The 17,000-nt window shown below is 42.3% G+C and overlaps 1 protein-coding gene across 3 annotated transcripts in view; it reads left to right on the top strand.

The window, feature by feature from the left end:
* AXDND1 (axonemal dynein light chain domain containing 1) overlaps positions 1-14,481 on the top strand; it is a 79,504-nt gene extending 65,023 nt beyond the window's left edge. For all 3 annotated transcript variants that reach the window (XM_086343583.1, XM_086343582.1, XM_086343585.1), the window contains 5 exons: positions 1,794-1,907; positions 4,855-4,959; positions 10,591-10,673; positions 11,524-11,762; positions 14,215-14,481. In XM_086343583.1, the coding sequence (XP_086199709.1) occupies positions 1,794-1,907; positions 4,855-4,959; positions 10,591-10,673; positions 11,524-11,762; positions 14,215-14,279 (606 nt within the window). In that variant the 3' untranslated portion in view covers positions 14,280-14,481. The remainder of the gene's footprint in view (positions 1-1,793; positions 1,908-4,854; positions 4,960-10,590; positions 10,674-11,523; positions 11,763-14,214) is intronic.
* The last annotated feature ends 2,519 nt before the right edge of the window (positions 14,482-17,000 follow it).

Here is a 17,000-nt window from a genome sequence, read left to right as displayed (position 1 = left end):
CGAAGAATAATGCCAAAGAATGTTCAAATTATCATACAATTGCATTCATTTCACATGCTAGCAAGGTTATGCTGAAAATCCTTTAAGCTAGGTTTCAGCAGTATATGAACTGAGAACTTCCAGATATATATGCTGGGTTTCAAAGAGGCAGAGAGAGGAACCAGAGATCAAATTGCCAACATCTGTTGGATCATGGAGAAAGCAAGGAAGTTCCAGAAAAACTGCTTCATTGACTATGCTAAAGCCTTTGCCTGTTTGGATCACAACAAATGTGTGGAAGATTCTATAAGAGATGGGCGTACCAGACCACCTAACTGTCTCTTGAGAAACCTGTATGCAGGTCAAGAATCAACAGTTAAAATCAGACATGGAACAACTGACTGTTTCCAAGTTGGGAAAGGAGTATGACAAGGCTGTATATGGTCACCCTGCTTATTTAACTTCTATGCAGAGTACATCATGCGACATGCCAGGGTGGGTGAGTGACAAGCTGAAATCAAGATTGCCAGGAGAAATATCAACAACCTCAGATATGCAGATGGTAACACTCTAACAGCAGAAAGTGAAAAGGAACTAAACAGCCTTCTGATGAGGGTTAAAGATGAGAGTGAAAAAGGTGGCTTAAAATTCAGCATTCAAAAAACTAAGATCATGATTCCATCACTTCATGGCAAACAGAAGGGGAAAAAGTAGAAGCAGTGACAGATTTTATTCTCTTGGGCTCCAAAATCACTGCGAACAGTAACTGCAGCCACAAAATTAACAGACACAGAGACATAACTTTGCCAATAAAGATCTGTATAGTCAAAGCCATAGTTTTTCCAGTAGTCATGTAAGGATGTGAGTTGGACCATAAAGAAAGCTGAGTGCCAAGGAATTGATGCTTTTGTGGTGCTGGAGAAGACTCTTGAAAGTCCTTTGGACAGCAAGGAGATCAAACCAGTCATTCCTAAAGGAAATCAGTCCTGAATATTCACTGGAAAGACTGATGCTGAAGCTGAAACTTCAGTGCTTTGGGCATCTGATGTGAAGAGCCGACTCATTGGAAAAGACCCTGATGCTGGGAAATATTGAAGTCAAAAGGAGAAGGGGGTGGCGGAGGGTGAGATGGTTGGATGGCATCATCAACTCGATAGACCTGGGTTTGAGCAAACTCCAGGAAATAGTCAAGGACAGGGAAGCCTGGTGTGCTGCAGTCCATGAGGTCACAAAGAGTCAGACACGACTGAGTGACTGAGAACAAGTTGCTAGAGTGATTGTTTTGAAATACGAAACAGGTCAAATTATTGGTATGTCAGGATAAAATCCAGTCTCCCTGGCATAATATCCTAGTCCTTCCTCTGACTGTGCTCCTGTCCATCTGCTTCTAAGTTTTTGTTCTATTGACTTCCTTTTGTTCTTAGTGCCAGTCATGTGCAAATAACATTCTCTGTCTGGAACTCACTTGTGCCATCTTTTTTCTCCTCACCCATCCTTCAAGAGGAAACGCAGACATTGTGTCCGCCAAGAAACCTTCTGGATTAACCCTCTCTTTCACCCCTGCCCAATACCAGATCTGGCTTAGGTGCTCCTGCTCTTTGACTATATGTCACCATAGTATTTTCTTGTCCACTAAACTGTAAGCTGCTTAAGCCAGGGACTGTTCTTATTTACCTTTGTATCCTTATCACTAGCATAGTGCCCAGTTACAAAATTAATGCTCATTAAATATTTTTTGAATGGAAATATTGGTAATCTTCTGCATAAATATTTATGTCCACTAAGCTACAATATAGTATTGTTGTGTCTAATAGGATATTCTAAAAGGATTAAGTGAGCCTGAAGCAGGAAAGATTCATAAAGAAATTGAAGAAAACATGGAGGACAAGAAACTTGAGAAGGAAAAGAAAGAAGAGAGTGCAGAAGAGGTAAGATTATTTAGTATTATTTCCTTTTCCTTTATATTTTTAAAGAAAATATATAATGAATATATATATTTAAAGAATGAATATATAATGAAAAAATATATATATATTTGAGCCTCCAAGATGGCTAGTGGTAAAGAATCCCCCTGCCAATGCCAGAGACATGAGTTCAATCCCCGAGTCAGGAAGATCTCCTGGAGAAGGAAATGGCAGGCTCTATAGTCCATGGGAGTCAGACTCGACTTAGAGACTAAACAACAGCAACAAATGCAGTGTGTGTATATACATGTGTATATATACTATTGAAAGTAGAAATAGATTATCTGGAGTGAACGCTTCAACTTCCTTCCTTTCCTCATTTCAGTTCAGTTCAGTCGCTCAGTTGTGTCCGACTCTTTGCGACCCCATGAATCGCAGCACACCAGGCTTCCCTGTCCATCACCGACTCCCGGAGTTCACTCAGACTCACGTCCATTGAGTCAGTGATGCCATCCAGCCATCTCATCCTCTGTCGTCCCCTTTTCCTCTTGCCCCCAATCCCTCCCAGCATCAGAGTCTTTTCCAATGAGTCAACTCTTCGCATGAGGGGGCCAAAGTACTGGAATTTCAGCTTTAGCATCATTCCTTCCAAAGAAATCCCAGGGCTGATCTCCTTCAGAATGGACTGGTTGGATCTGCTTGCAATCCAAGGGACTCTCAAGAGTCTTCTCCAACACCACAGTTCAAAAGTATCCATTCTTCAGCACTCAGCTTTCTTCACAGTCCAACTCTCACATCCATACATGACCACTGGAAAAACCATAGCCTTGACTAGACGGACCTTTGTTGGCAAAGTAATATCTCTGCTTTTGAATATGCTATCTAGGTTGGACATAACTTTCCTTCCAAGGAGTAAGCGTCTTTTAATTTCATGGCTGCAATCACCATCTGCAGTGATTTTGGAGACCAAAAAAATAAAGTCTGACAGTGGTTCCACTGTTTCCCCATCTATTTCCCATGAAGTGATGGAACCAGATGCCATGACCTTCGTTTTCTGAATGTTGAGCTTTAAGCCAACTTTTCACTCTCCACTTTCACTTTCATCAAGAGGCTTTTTAGTTCCTCTTCACTTTCTGCCATAAGGGTGGTGTCATCTGCATATCTGAGGTGATTGATATTTCTCCCGGCAATCTTGATTCCAGCTTGTGCTTCTTCCAGCCCAGCATTTCTCATGATGTACTCTGCATATAAGTTAAATAAGCAGGGTGACAATATACAGCCTTGACATACTCCTTTTCCTATTTGGAACCAGTCTGTTGTTCCATGTCCAGTTCTAACTGTTGCTTCCTGATCTGCATACAGGTTTCTCAAGAAGCAGGTCAGGTGGTCTGGTATTCCCATCTCTTTCAGAATTTTCCACAGTTTATTGTGATCCACACAGTCAAAGGCTTTGGCATAGTCAATAAAACAGAAATAGATATTTTTCTGGAACTCTCTTGCTTTTTCCATGATCCAGTGGAAGTTGGCAATTTGATCTCTGGTTCCTCTGCCTTTTCTAAAACCAGCTTGAACATCAGGAAGTTCACGGTTCATGTATTGCTGAAGCCTCATTTAGATTTACCCATACTTGCATGCACAGTTATGTCTTTATTTTCCAAGGATAGAGTGCCCCTCTTCCTTTCTAAATTCAGCCCTTTCCTAACTGGCCTCATTCACCTATACAACTGATAACTACACAATCTACCTCTCACTCTGATGCTGTTTCTTTATCCTTTCATTGCCATATTTTTCAAATAGTTGTTTAAACTCCTGGTCTCCACTCCTCAGCTCCCACTCTGAGCTGCCTTTTCTCACTCCCCTCAGGCCATCCACACTTCTCTTTTCCTTATCCTGTCTCCACCCCTGCCATGGCATTAATAATAAAAATAACCCTTATTGGGGCATTTGTAATAATAATAATAATGAAAATACAATGATAACTACCAATAATTGAGTGCCTACCACGGCCTATATGCTTTGCATGTTATCTCTTACTTACATAATACAACCTCAAGGTAAATATTATTGTTCCCATTTTACAGATAAGAAAACTGAAGCTCAAAAAGGAACTGATGTACTGAAAACCATATGCTATTAAGTGGCAGAACCAACATTCGGACCTAGTTTAGTCTGCCATAAGAGCCCTTGTAATTCCTGGGTGGACTACTATTTTCTTTTTCTTTCAGAACTCATGATTACTCTCCATTTTGTCTTAATTTACTTCCCTGGGGTGTTTCTTTGCTGTGAATAGTTTAAATATTGGCATGACCCCAGACCATGACATACATCCTTTACTCACTTTACGTACTGTACAAAAGAATAAAAATATTGTATAACACCCATGCCTCTTTTGATCAGCATTTTCTGCTTTTCTTCTGTTATAGTACTTGGCATATAAAAGGCAAAATATATGGAATACATTATTTTTTGGCCACTAAATCTGTCATACCTATTAAATCTCCTCCTTCCCTTCTTCTGACATCTGAGTTCAGGCCCTTTCCTTCCTATTTTACAAACTCCTATTCAGCTTTCAAATGTCGTTTCACTGTAAAAAAAAAAAAAATAACAAAAACCTAAGGTGTCTAGACAAAATGCAGGGCCCTTTTCTGGGTACACATAGCTCTTGGAACTTACCTTTATGATCACAGTAATCATGTAGACCATAATTATTTTATTGGTTATCTCTCCCACAGTCCTATGAGTTCCTGAGGTCTGAAAGAAATCCTCTTTGTTCCACAGTTACTTCCCTTTGTCCCCACTTCCCTATCCCCGCTAATTTTTCCCACAGTGTTTCCTGTAAGTCTTCTAAATGCTTCCTGAATGATGAAAACAAATGGAAAACCAAAGCTTCAGACATGGTACCAGGCAACTTGCCCTGCCACTGGGTCACACACCAGCTCACTAACAGGTCTGTGGTATTTCTATGCCCTAGAAACCTTCGACATCCACAGAAAAGGAAAAAATCATTCGAGTCATTGGAGAAGATGAAAATATTCATTCCCAACCTCTATATGGAACAGATGCATTGTCTTCTTGGGTATGTATCTGCAACTCAGCTACGAAATTCAAAACTAGAAAATTTAATATTATGTAAAAATTATATGGATCTAACATAACTTTTAGCATTTCTAAGAGAACGCTTAAGTAATATATTTTCCAGATTTATTTTTCTCCCAGCATCATCCTTGGAAAAACTCTTGTTTGTTCACAAAAACTTTTCATTCTCTTCCTTAAAACTCATTTTAAAATCAGCATTTCATCCCTTTCTTTAACTTAACAATATTATGGTCAATATTTGATCAATTTAAAAAATGTATTTGTTCAACAGACTCTATTGATAACTGTGATAAGAACATACCAGCAACCACAAGAATTCCTGAGGAACTGGAAACCTTTAGACAGTAGCTATGGAACCTCAGCAGGAAAACAAAGTTAAAACTCCTTCACAAAAAGTTCTAGGATCATTTACACTTAAGTTAGCTCTAGATTTGTATCTCTCTGTACAGGATGCCATGACTTTAGGAATCTCTGGGTGGGCTTCATCCCACTAACCCCCTGAAACTGGTATGCAACATTCTGTCTGTATAGTCATACTGTGCATTTTCTTGGGGAGCAAGGGGATGTGCTGGAAATCCATAGACATCATCAAATTTCTCAACCTCAAAGTTAAGAACCATTTCATTGCTAGGAGTCTGACCCGTCTGAGTAGGAACAGGCATGGCGAGCTGTGCTGAGGGTACTGGTGGATAGCAGCTAGATCACTAAAGTGGCTGCATGGTCCAGAGTAGAGGCAGATTGCAGGGATGTATGTGAAGGGAGGTTGTAGGAAATAGGCTCCAACTCTGGGAGGAAGAACTGGGTGAAATGATGTGGAGAGTTAGGCAGGAGCAGGCGAAGTTGGAGAAAGAGTGGTGCAGGGGGGTTGGGGGGGTTGCAATCACATTCTTCCAAAGTAATGCCTTTTTAACAAGTTTCTAAAATTATATGTTAATATGTCAGTTGATAGGCTTCCTAGGTGGCTCAGTGGTAAAGAATCCGCTTGCCAATGCAGGAGACACATGTTCGATCCCTAGGTCAGGAAGATCCCCTGGAGGAGGAAATGGCAACCCACTCCAGTATTCTTGCCTGGAAAATCCCATGAACAGAAGAGCTTGGCGGGCTACAGTCCATGGGGTCACAGGGTCCGGCACGACTGAACTGAGCATGCACACATATCAGGTGAGAAGACTGTGAGGCAAAGATGTAGGGGTAAACGATGCAAATGCAATGTCATGAGACATATTTTCTAAAAAAGCAAACAAAGGGTAGCACTATAATGAGAACCCCCCACCAGTCCCACCCAAAACCTTCCTACCCCAGATTTTCTCCCCTGAGGTAAAAGCCCTGCTATGCTATCCTGGCAAGGCGTCAGTGTGCGTGCTAAGTCACTTCAGTCATGTCCGACTCTTTGCGACCCCATGGACTGTAGCCTGCCAGGCTCTTCTGTCCATGGGATTCTCCAGGCAAGAATACTGGAGTGGGTTGCTGTGTCCTCCTCCAGGGGATCTTCCTGACCCAGGGATTGAACCCTTGTCTCTGTGTCTCCTACATTGGCAGTCTGGTTCTTTACCATTAGTGCCATCTGGGAAGCCTGGCAAGGCATCAGGGTCTGGCCTACAGTGTGGCGAGAAGCAGCCAGGAAAACAGAAGCCTGTAGCCTGGGGCAAAATGGAGGGTGCGGTGCTTGTCTTTGATAGTGTGGGGCTCCTGCGCCAGGATGCCACAGTTCCATCTGATACAGTGTGGTGCCGTGTGGCGAGCCCACCTGAGGACGATGCGGTCCAGAAAGTCTATCTCTCAGCTTTGAAAAGTTGCTAATGTTCTACTATAGATCCCTGAAAACCCAACTGGCCAGGTTCTCGTTGACCCTGAGGCCTAAAATGGACTAAAATGCCATCCAGATATACTTGCAAGTTCCTTGAAATAAGGGAGAATCACATTCATCCTAGGGGTGGTGACTACCCCACAGGTAGAAAGGGATCACCAGGTGCTCAAACAGAGGGGCCCTGTGTGCTAGGCAAGTGAAGACAAAGTTGATCTTTGGGGACGTCGGTACCCAGAGAATGAAGATCCTTGACCTGGAGGAGGTCAGAGATTCAGGGTGGGAGGTGGAGCCTGGGGGAAGGGTGCTGTCTTGATGTGGACTGTGCTGTGGATTCGGTGGGGCAGGAGGGGCCTTGGCTCTGTGCTCTTTCCATTCATAAAGACATCGGGGCTCCCTGAGGGCAGTTTAAGATTTTAAAACTTCCACTGTAGAAATTTCTTTTGCTTTGTTTGCTTGTTTTTCTTTTATCCTTTTTTCCCCCCTGTCTTTCTTTTTTTCTTTTTGACAGACACTTGGCCTCTGGCCCTAAGAATGTAGCAACCATTTAGCAGGGCTACAGATCCAAGGCACTGGTTCTATTGGGCAGTGGCTCTCTCTTTTTATGGTCTGCAAACACAGCTCCCAGGAGGCAGTTTGATTGACACTGGGGAAGGAAAGAGAAAAGGAAAGAAGGGACAGAGAAGCAAAAACCTTGTGGTTTGCAGGTATAACTTGTCATGTCCACCGTAACTAGGAGAGGGAGAGGGATGGACTATCAATTATTCAAAACTCTCTTCACTTAGCTGGAAATTAGGACTTTGTGGGATTCCTGAAGACTGTACTCAAAGCAGGAACCGTGCACAAAACTCCGCCTGCTGTGCCTGTTTCAGTCACTATCCTGTCTGGCACTTCCTGATTTCACTGGTGAATCAAGTGACCCCAGTAAGCAGCCCTGACTCTGCCTCTGCACATCCTAAGGTGCCGCCTGATTTAATCAAGTCTGAGAACTTGCCGCAGGGCACCCCTTGTGGCCCTCTCTGAATGCGAATCATTTCAAAGTTGTCCCTGGAGGAGAAGCAGCCTGAACTCTGTAACAATTCGCTGACGGGTGGAGGTATGGGAAGACTAAATTCAGCAAACTCTCCCGGAGGCTACCCTCAGTGTTCAGCTGACCCCAGGCACTGCCCCCTGCTGCACGAACTGGGTTGCCTAAGGCTCAGCTACCCTAAAGAGCAAGATGTTAGGAACAATCTCTTTTAGGCCTGCCTTCAAACCACAGGTTCTGCCTGTTTGTAAAGAGTTGTAAATTTGAGGGAGACGGGAGATTTTTGCTGATTACCTCTAAACTCCTTTGAAAGAAAGAGTAGGGGTCAGACTTGGAGGATCAGCCATATTTCTTTCACCGAGCTAAAGGAAGCGCTTAGAAACCTGTGTTTTCCTTCCACAGTACCGTGTATCCCCGGCGTAGGTATTAAGAGCAGTGACCAAATTATCCATCTTTTAATGGCAGCAGGGAAGGGTTCTTGGAATTGGTGGGTCCGGAAAATATGTCCAAAGCTGACAGGGTCACTGTGGCTGGCCAGGCATTCAGTACTCAGCATTGGATTCCAAGGAACTGGGTCTGAAGCCAGATCCTCCCTGAAATAGTCTCAAGCTAAAGATGTTAGTCCAATCTAAAGCCCATTAGTGGGTTTCCCTGGTGACTCAGTGTTAAAGAATCCTCCTGCCAATGCAGAAGATACAAGTTTGAATCCCTGGTCAGGGAAGGTCCCACACGCTGCAAAGCAGCTAAGCCTGTGTGCCCCAACTATTGAGCCTGTGCTCTAGAGCCCGGGAGCCACAACTACTGAAGCCACTGCGATGAGAAGCCCGTGCACCATAACTGGAGAGTAGCCCCTGCTCGCCGCAACAAGAGAAAGCCTGCACAGCAACGGAGACCCAGCAAGGCCAAAAATTCATTAAGCCCATTAGTAGAGTCAGACCTCAGGAAAACCAAGCCCAAAAGGCCAAAGGTATAATTGGAGTCTGACAGAGAGACTAGCTGCAAGCCACAGCAGGCTGGCACAAACAAGGACGGCCAATGCCGTTGCTTCCAAGGCCACGTGGCCCGTGTTTGTCTCTATTAAGTGGGTGAAAGAGCGTAAAAGCCAGAGGAAGCTTCAAATATGGAAAAAGGGCTCAAGGCAGAGTCTCTGTGATTTCCTTTGAGGCATCTATATCCAGTGGGCTTCCCAGGTAGCTCATTGGTAAAGAATCCAGTTCACCTGCCAAGCATGAGATGTGAGTTCAATCTCTGGGTCGGAAAGACCCCGGGAGAAGGAAATGGGAACCCACTCCAGTATTCTTGCCTGGGAAATCCCCTGGACAGAGGAGCCTGGTGGGCCGTGATCCATGGGGTTGCACAAGAGCTGGGCATGACCTAGCAACTAAACAACAACAGTCTGTATCCATATATATGGCTGATGCAGGGAAGTTTGCTCCTTGGCATACATAGAGGAGGCCATAATTCTAGAAACCCAACCGTCCAGCATTTTGGACCATGGGAATTTCCTACTGAAGGATTTGCAAAGGACCACAAAACATTAATCTGTACTTGGTGGTTTCAAAACAGAGGAATGCTTCGCTGGCACATTGTAACTAAATATCTGTCTTTTGAATGAATGAGGAGAGTCAGAAGGCTGAAAGGTACCGTTCACAGAGTACAGTCCTGATCTACTTTGGTTTCCACCTGTAGTTAAAACTGCTTCATGTCGCTGTACAAATCATGTGGAATTCCAGTTCCAGAAGCCTCTTCTGTGAAAAACCTTCCTTTTGGATTCAAAGAATAAATAAATTAGTAGTATGTGCTGTATAAGTGAGGCCACGTGACACATTGCTGGTCCAGCCCGAACAAGGACAGATTTATTATCCGAAGGGGAGGCAAGACAGAAAGGGGAAAAACATGTGACTGAGACAATAGCAAAAGAATAAAAGAGCTAGAGGAAAAGTGAACTCGTTTGATAGTTTATTTTTGCTGGTTTGCTTTTAGAAAAAGTGAGCATAGTGCAGTACCATGTGTGACTGAGGATGGAGAGGCCAAGATGAAGGTTTTGCTTTAACCACTAGATCTTTCTGTGATGATGGCAGGCTGCCTATCCTCTTAGGTCCCCCTTTCCATCTAGAAGGTGGGGTTTACCTTTTACATGTCTCTGTTGGGGAAATGTGGATAAAAGAGATTTTTTAAAGTACACAGGTCTGGAAAAATGCCTCATAATGTTCATTTTCACATATAGTTTTTGTCTTCTAAATTTTCTCTTTTGTCTTCCTCTTATTTTGTTTTCTGGAGTATATTTAAAGTCAAAATAAGTAAGAGGTTTTTTTTTTTAATATATTTTCTCTACTTTGATATCTGAAGTTTCCTAAGAAACGGAAAGATTTGATTGGATTATGCAATGTTATGTGCTTAGTGAAGTAAATTATTAATGAGAGAAATATAATTGATTTCCTTGATATTTAACTTGGTTAGAGAAATATGTTTGCCCTTCTCTTTATTTTTTAAACTTTCTCTTCTTTCCCTGCTTCTTTTTGTTGATATTGTTTTCCCTGCTTCTTCTTTACAACTCTAATATAGTTTTATATCCACCTAAGTATGAATAATTGGCAATCTGGTATGGTATTTGGCCACAGTAAATCCCTGTTCTTCTTTCATATTAAGAGTGTGTTTAATCATCTACTATATAAATATGAATAGTAGAAAAAGATAGCTTGGTCCAGAACATCCTGAAGAAGGAGGCTATTTACTGTTGGGACTTTCAGTTCATTCATAGTACATACTTTTCTTGTCAGAGAGAATCAGCTCATCAAGGTACATTGGCCCCAAAGTATCTTGAAGCAATGGCTATACTTGATCGCACACAGGAGAAGTTAATGTAAGTATGAGACACCACAATGGTAAGAAGACAGAGATTGTTGTCCAGGAGATCTAGCTGAGAAATGCACACTTCTTGGCTTATTTTTCGTTCTCCTGTTTCCTTTTTCCTTACAAGCAGGATGGGTACCATCAAATCGTCTGGAGGCAATGAATTAAACTGCTCCAGTAGGGACAGCTGTCCTCAGCTACATTGGAGATGGAGGAAGTCCAGTGTTGTGTGTGTATATAGGGTGGGAACAGAGTGTGAGGAGTGATCCAGCTCAGTATGTTTTAAAAGATGAGCTAGAGAAATAAATGGAACTAGAAGAAGCTATTGTGTGCAAGAAAGAAGGTTACATAACCCAAATGGTAGGAAGGACAATAGAGTTAAGATGGCTAAGAAACTATGAGAAGAAGAGATATAGACATACATGTTCTAGTTATTTAAGCACACTTCAAACTGGTTTTTGCTTCTGTAAGATCTGGTTTTAAAGGTGCTGGAAAATAAGGGACACTATTTTGTTTGCTTGTTGGATTATATCAATATAGAGAAGCCAAGCTTAATCACTGAAAAGGGTTCCTTGGCTATTGGTGGAGAATTCCAAATATCCAAAAGTCAGTTTCATTAAGAAATTATAAATATATTCTTAAATCGCACCATGACTGCAACTCTGACATTACCTTCCAGAGTAGCTCCTAGACCCTCAATTCTTGGCTAAACATTGATGCTGCTGCTTTCTTTGTTTGTGCTGTTCATATATATTCTTCTCATCCCACTACCTTTTTTGGACAATGAGTTTCTAGATCTGAAAGATACTTTTTCAGACCTTTCCATTTTATTGTGTTTCTCTGGACTTTGTCAACATCAGAGAGGTCGAAAGCAGAGCCAGACAAGCTGAGGAGAGGTTTGATGATGTGAATGAAAGACTTCATTATACCCTTATAAGAAATAAAGAACTGGAGAAAGAATTAGAGGAAGTATTGATGAAGTATAAAGTGAAGGAGTCTGAAGTAGAAGAAGAAGAAAATGAAGCAGAAAGAGAAGAAGAAAAAGAAGAAGAAGAAGAAATCAGACCACAAGACAGATCCTCAAAATCTCCAAAGAAAGGTGAGCATTGCTTTCTCATTTTTGCTTCATTTGGAGAAGGAAATGGCAACCCACTCCAGTATTCTTGCCTGGAGAATCCCATGGATGGAGGCGCTTGGTGGGCTACAGTCCATGGGTCGCAAAGAGTTGGACACGAATAAGTGACTTCACTTCACTTTATGAGTGAAAACTTGATTGGGTCATAAATATTTTAGAAGAGCTTACTATTTTTCGTGGTGATCTACTAGTTCATACTTCTCCTAGGAATCCATACACACACACACACACACATCCAAATGACTAGCAATGGTGACTGATAAACTAATATGAGATACAATTTTAACTTATGAAACTGGCAAAGCTTTTTAAAAACAAAGAATACAGTGCTGGACAGAGGGCGCAAAGTAGTTTTACAAATAATACTTGTGGGTGGACAGACAGGTATAACTCTTTGAGAAAGCAGTTTGAGAGTGTATATGGGTAGGCCTCAAAAATATACATGTATTTTGACTTAATAATTTCACTCTTGAGAATCTAGTCAAAGGAAATAATCACAATTTTTTAAAGCTAGAAAAAAAGACCAGAACAAATATGCCTAAACATTGATATACATTGTCTCTGGTTGCTAAAGGTTTATGGGGAATGTTGTCTTTAGTTTTTAGTACTTGGTGGATTGGCTATGATGAAAATAATCTTTATTCAACAAGAAGAGGAATTTCACTCTTCATTTTCTTATCTCTAATTAATCTGTAATCTTCCCTCAAAGAGTTTTTAATATCCCCAATATTGGAGGCTATTTTTTGATTTTTGCTTTCATCTTCAACCTGCAGTCTGTTCCCAGGACAGGTTCTGGTGCCAGGGGTGGTACTGGGCAGATATCTATTATCTATTTTTCTCTGTCACCTCTGTCTCTACCTCCAGCAAAAGCAGTAAGTTGGCCAGTCACTCACAGTCTCTGGCCCAGCTGTGCTGTATCCTGTCAGTACTGGAGCAGGAGGAATCTGAGTCCATTTTCTCTCCTGTTAACTCTGAACTGGTAAAATGTTAATCATTCCCGGTGTGAAGATCCTTTAGCCTTAGGTCTGAATGTATGTGAGGTAGTTTTCATGAATTAAAAAAAAAAATTTATCTTCTATTGTGGTGTGATTTTATCCCAATAATCTAGAAACTAGACCTTCCCTAGATTGTTGTTGCTAAGTTGGGTCTGACTCTTTGCGACATCATGGACTGTAGCCCATTAGGTTCCTCCACCCATGGTGTAAATTACTATATGCAAATCACAGAAAAGGTCTTCGTGTTAACAACATGGGATGAGTGACTTTAGTTTCGTCCATTTCCATAAAAGTCTTGGGGATTAGTTTAAATACAAAAATAAAACATTTTAATAATTTTAGGCGGAGGATAACTATTCAGTTAGGTCCCAGCCTGCAAACAATAACCCACACAACAAGGATACAACCCCTCTTCTCCCTCCTTTCCACACCCCTCATCAGAGTCACTGCTAGGGATTCAAAAGTAGAGGATGAGAAGCCTTGCAAAGCTTAGGGGATCAGGCTGCTAAGCAAGGCAATCCCCATGCCATGCAAGTGACCTAAACATTTCTCTGAAAAATCCACAAGTTAGACATTCCTTAGAGTTAGCAGGCAGCTCCTTTGAAAAAAAAACAACACACACAGATACCTTGGAGCAATCTGACGTGCATATGGAACATACTGGGTCCTATTTTATGAGTTAGTGCAGGGAGATCTCTTGTCTCCTAATCGTTGTTCAGTGAAGGAATGGAAAATCATACAGTGAAGGAAGGAGCCTTGTGAATGCTGAGTAAGGAAAAGATTTGGATGGAGTAGGAAGACATTTATTTTTATGTCATTATTTTTAACAGCGAATCACTGTGTTCTGAATTATTGATGGAGAAAGGAATGGAGCTTGGTGTTTACAAAGATGAATGTGGCTTAGTCTCTGATCAAAGTGAGGCCTGTGATGAAGAACGGGGACAAGACAGGGTGTGAACAAGGGGACCGTTGAATGCGGGACGAAGATGGCTGCAGCCAGTCAGAAGGATTCTCAGAAAACTGAGAAGCTTCGTTTCATGGTGCAGTCAGCAGGCTTGTGTAGGATCTGTGCATGACAGATTGGAGGGAACAGGGACCAAGAGACACACAGGGGTACAGCCATGGATATGGGAGGGTTCTAGATACCCAGCTCTATTTGAAAATTTTTCCCTAAGTTTGGGGTATGTACTGGAAGGAAGAAAGGAAGACATATTGTTCTTTCTCTTCTATCCTCATTACCCATAAACCTTGAGAACATACATTCTCAATCCCAGTAACCAATGTGGAGTCGAATTTTGGGCACATGGTTTGTAGCTTGGGGCTTACTCATGCAGACAGAATTTTAAAAATGCTTTGTAAAATCAAAAGTCCTTAATGAGTATAAGGTATTATTACTACAATAATTGTTTTGGTCTTTTCAGAGATACAGCGCAAGGAGGGTTCTAAATCCAAACTCCGGACTAAATCCAAGACGAAACCCAAATAGCAACCACAGGATGCTGGGCTACACCACACCACACCCATCCCAGATATCTCTGCACTTTTGAACTGACAATGTGGCTCAACTGACGGGACTCCCTTTGCAGTAGACAACTCAGGAACATCTTCTCGTTAAAGTCACAGTGATGGCTCTAGGCAATCAATCAATTAGCTTATTTCCAAAATTAAAAATGGTTTGTGTAAAGGTTTTCTAGCCTCTTCAGTTGATTTCCCAGCAGAAGTCTATGAAAAGTGTCAGCTTCTGTCAAGAAAATTATGCTTTCTGAGGACTTTGAACTCTGCAGAGGAGAATGGCAAATAAAAAGCATTATTTTTTTCAATTTAAAAGAGGGGATCCTGATAACACTGTTAGGTTTCTGCAGCATTTTCAGATTTCTTATTTCAGAAAATAAGAAAGAATCCTTTTAAAATAATTTTAAAATTAATTTTTCCTTTTTAAATTTTTTTTTCTTCTCTTCTTTTTAAATAATTTTATTTATTTATTTTTGGTTGTGCTGGGTCTTCGTTGCTGTGTGGGCTGTTCTCTACTTGAGGTGAGTGGGGGCTACTCTTTATTGCACGGGTTTCTCATTGTTGTGGCGCCTCTTGTGAAGCAAGGGCTGTGGGTGCGGGGGCTTCAGTAGTGGCCGCGTATGGGCTCAGTGGTTGCGGTTCCTGGACTCCTGAGCACAGGCTCAATAGCTGTGGTACACAGGCTTAGTTGTTCCTCGGCATGTGGGATCTTCCCAGACTAAGGATCAAATCTGTATCTCCTGCATTGGCAGGGGAATTTTTCACTGAGCCAGGAGGGAAGACCCTTACTCCAGGCATTCTTAAGATTTATCTAGTCTTCACAATAACCCTGCAAAGTAGGTGGAGGAGAGACTGTTTATCCCCCATTTCTCAGAAGATGAAATTGAGGCCCCAAATGGGCAAAAACTCGCCAAGACCTCAGAGCTAATTGCTAAGACCCCAGCTCGCTGGCTCTGTGTCTGGATTGTCCGACAATGGTGATGGGCCACCAGGCCATTGCTCAGATGACTTCCTTCACAGGGGCCAATGTTATTGAAGATTCACCCAGAATCTCCATTTTTCACTTTTATTGCCTTATTTGTCTGCTCTGTTCATGACCCTGGGTACATCTTGGCATTAGAGATGGACCAAGCTTCAAAAGTATGTTGCAAATGACAAATGGACATCTGGCCGGTCACTCAGCAAGGAGTCCCTCTTACCTCACTTCTCCGGGCTCTGTTGCATTTGTTTTATCTCCCCCTGGCTCCAGACACCTATGAGATTTCTTGACCTGCTTTGGTTCCACATATTTGCTGTTCCTTTGGATTTATCTCCTGGAATTGTAGGATTTTGTCTGTTCCTTAAGCCTCAGAAACCCTCTGACTACAGAGTCCTCAGCCTTGTTTAAACCCAACCCCTGGTTAGGCCTGCCTTGACCCACACATACCAAAGTGTTTGTGGGGTGGGTTTCAAAATTGCTTGGGGTCAATCTAGGCCTACTAGATGACTCCTTAATTCTGGGGAAAGAAAACATGAAATTCTTCAGACAACTGACTAGGCACATGGCCCACCTGAAAGCCACAGATCAAGCTACTGGCTCACACTTCCAGGTACCACTTGGTAGGGCAGAGCAAGCCCCACCTTTTCACTTTCCTAGAGAGATTCTTGAATGATTCTAGCAAATTGAGGTTTTTTGGTGAAATTTTAGAACACTTGAAAAAAATTAATTCCCTTCTTTGTAGGAATGAGCGGTCGTTTTCATAGAAATCAGCCCCCGTGCCTGAACACAAGGGTCTGGCCCCTCAGAATGTGTCAGCTCCGTTAGGTGGAAGGCTGTCTTAAAGATCAGAGTGAGGCCAGATGCCACTACAATTAGAATGAGATGTTGGGTACCCAGTTGCGGTGGCTTGGTTGTGAGTCACAAAAACCCATTCTTGCAACCCCCAAATGAAAAAATAATTTATTGAAAGCATATTGGGGAGCTCAAATTGAAGGATTGAAGGAGAGTCTTAAAGAACCAGGCTAAGAATAAGATAGGATCAGGCAGTTTAGATCAGAAGCAAAATTTGCTTTACCATCTCACCCACCAACTGAACTCCAGTCATTTCTTCCATCATTATATTATTCTTAAAGTCCCACGAGGGAGAAAGGCCACCTTGTAGTCACAAACCACCCATGGATGTACCAGGGATGGTGAGAAGGCGTCAGGGATCTCTCTAGCTTCTTAAAAGGGAAGGAAGGACCCCTGGCTCTTCTGTTTCGTTGAGACAGAACACAGTACAGGGAAAGGAAATACCCAGATAAAATCAGGCTGGTGGTAGGAAGGTGTAATGAACATTTGGTGGTTTAAAAAAAAAAGTATTCTACAGAGAAGGCCTCTGCACTACGGCTTTCTGAAAGTTGTCTTGGGCATCTTCACTTTCCCAAGTAGCTGACTTGTGAGAAATTTTAGGTAGTCCTTGAGTCACTGCCGTATCTTCTCAAGATGACCCTGAGGTGGTCCCCTGAGCAGAGTGGAGGGAAGAGCTCTTATTATGTTTCTCTGGCAGTGAGGCTCCTGTGCATGTGACAAAGGAGACCAGCCACTCTGTGCTCAGCTGTTCAGACAAAGCTGTGCTGACTGGATGGGCCTCATCACACTCCTCAGTGTCCCAGTCTCAGTGGTGACATGTTCCACATCCCTAGGGAGCCGAGGTGCTAGTGTCTTAGGGACCTC

Source organism: Bos grunniens, chromosome 16, assembly GCF_055505025.1.
Source record: "Bos grunniens cultivar Pamir isolate PY7600 chromosome 16, Bosgru_T2T1.0, whole genome shotgun sequence".
NCBI lineage: Eukaryota > Metazoa > Chordata > Mammalia > Artiodactyla > Bovidae > Bos > Bos grunniens.
The sequence above is the reverse complement of the archived record's forward strand: the minus strand, read 5'-3'. Positions and strand labels throughout refer to the sequence as shown.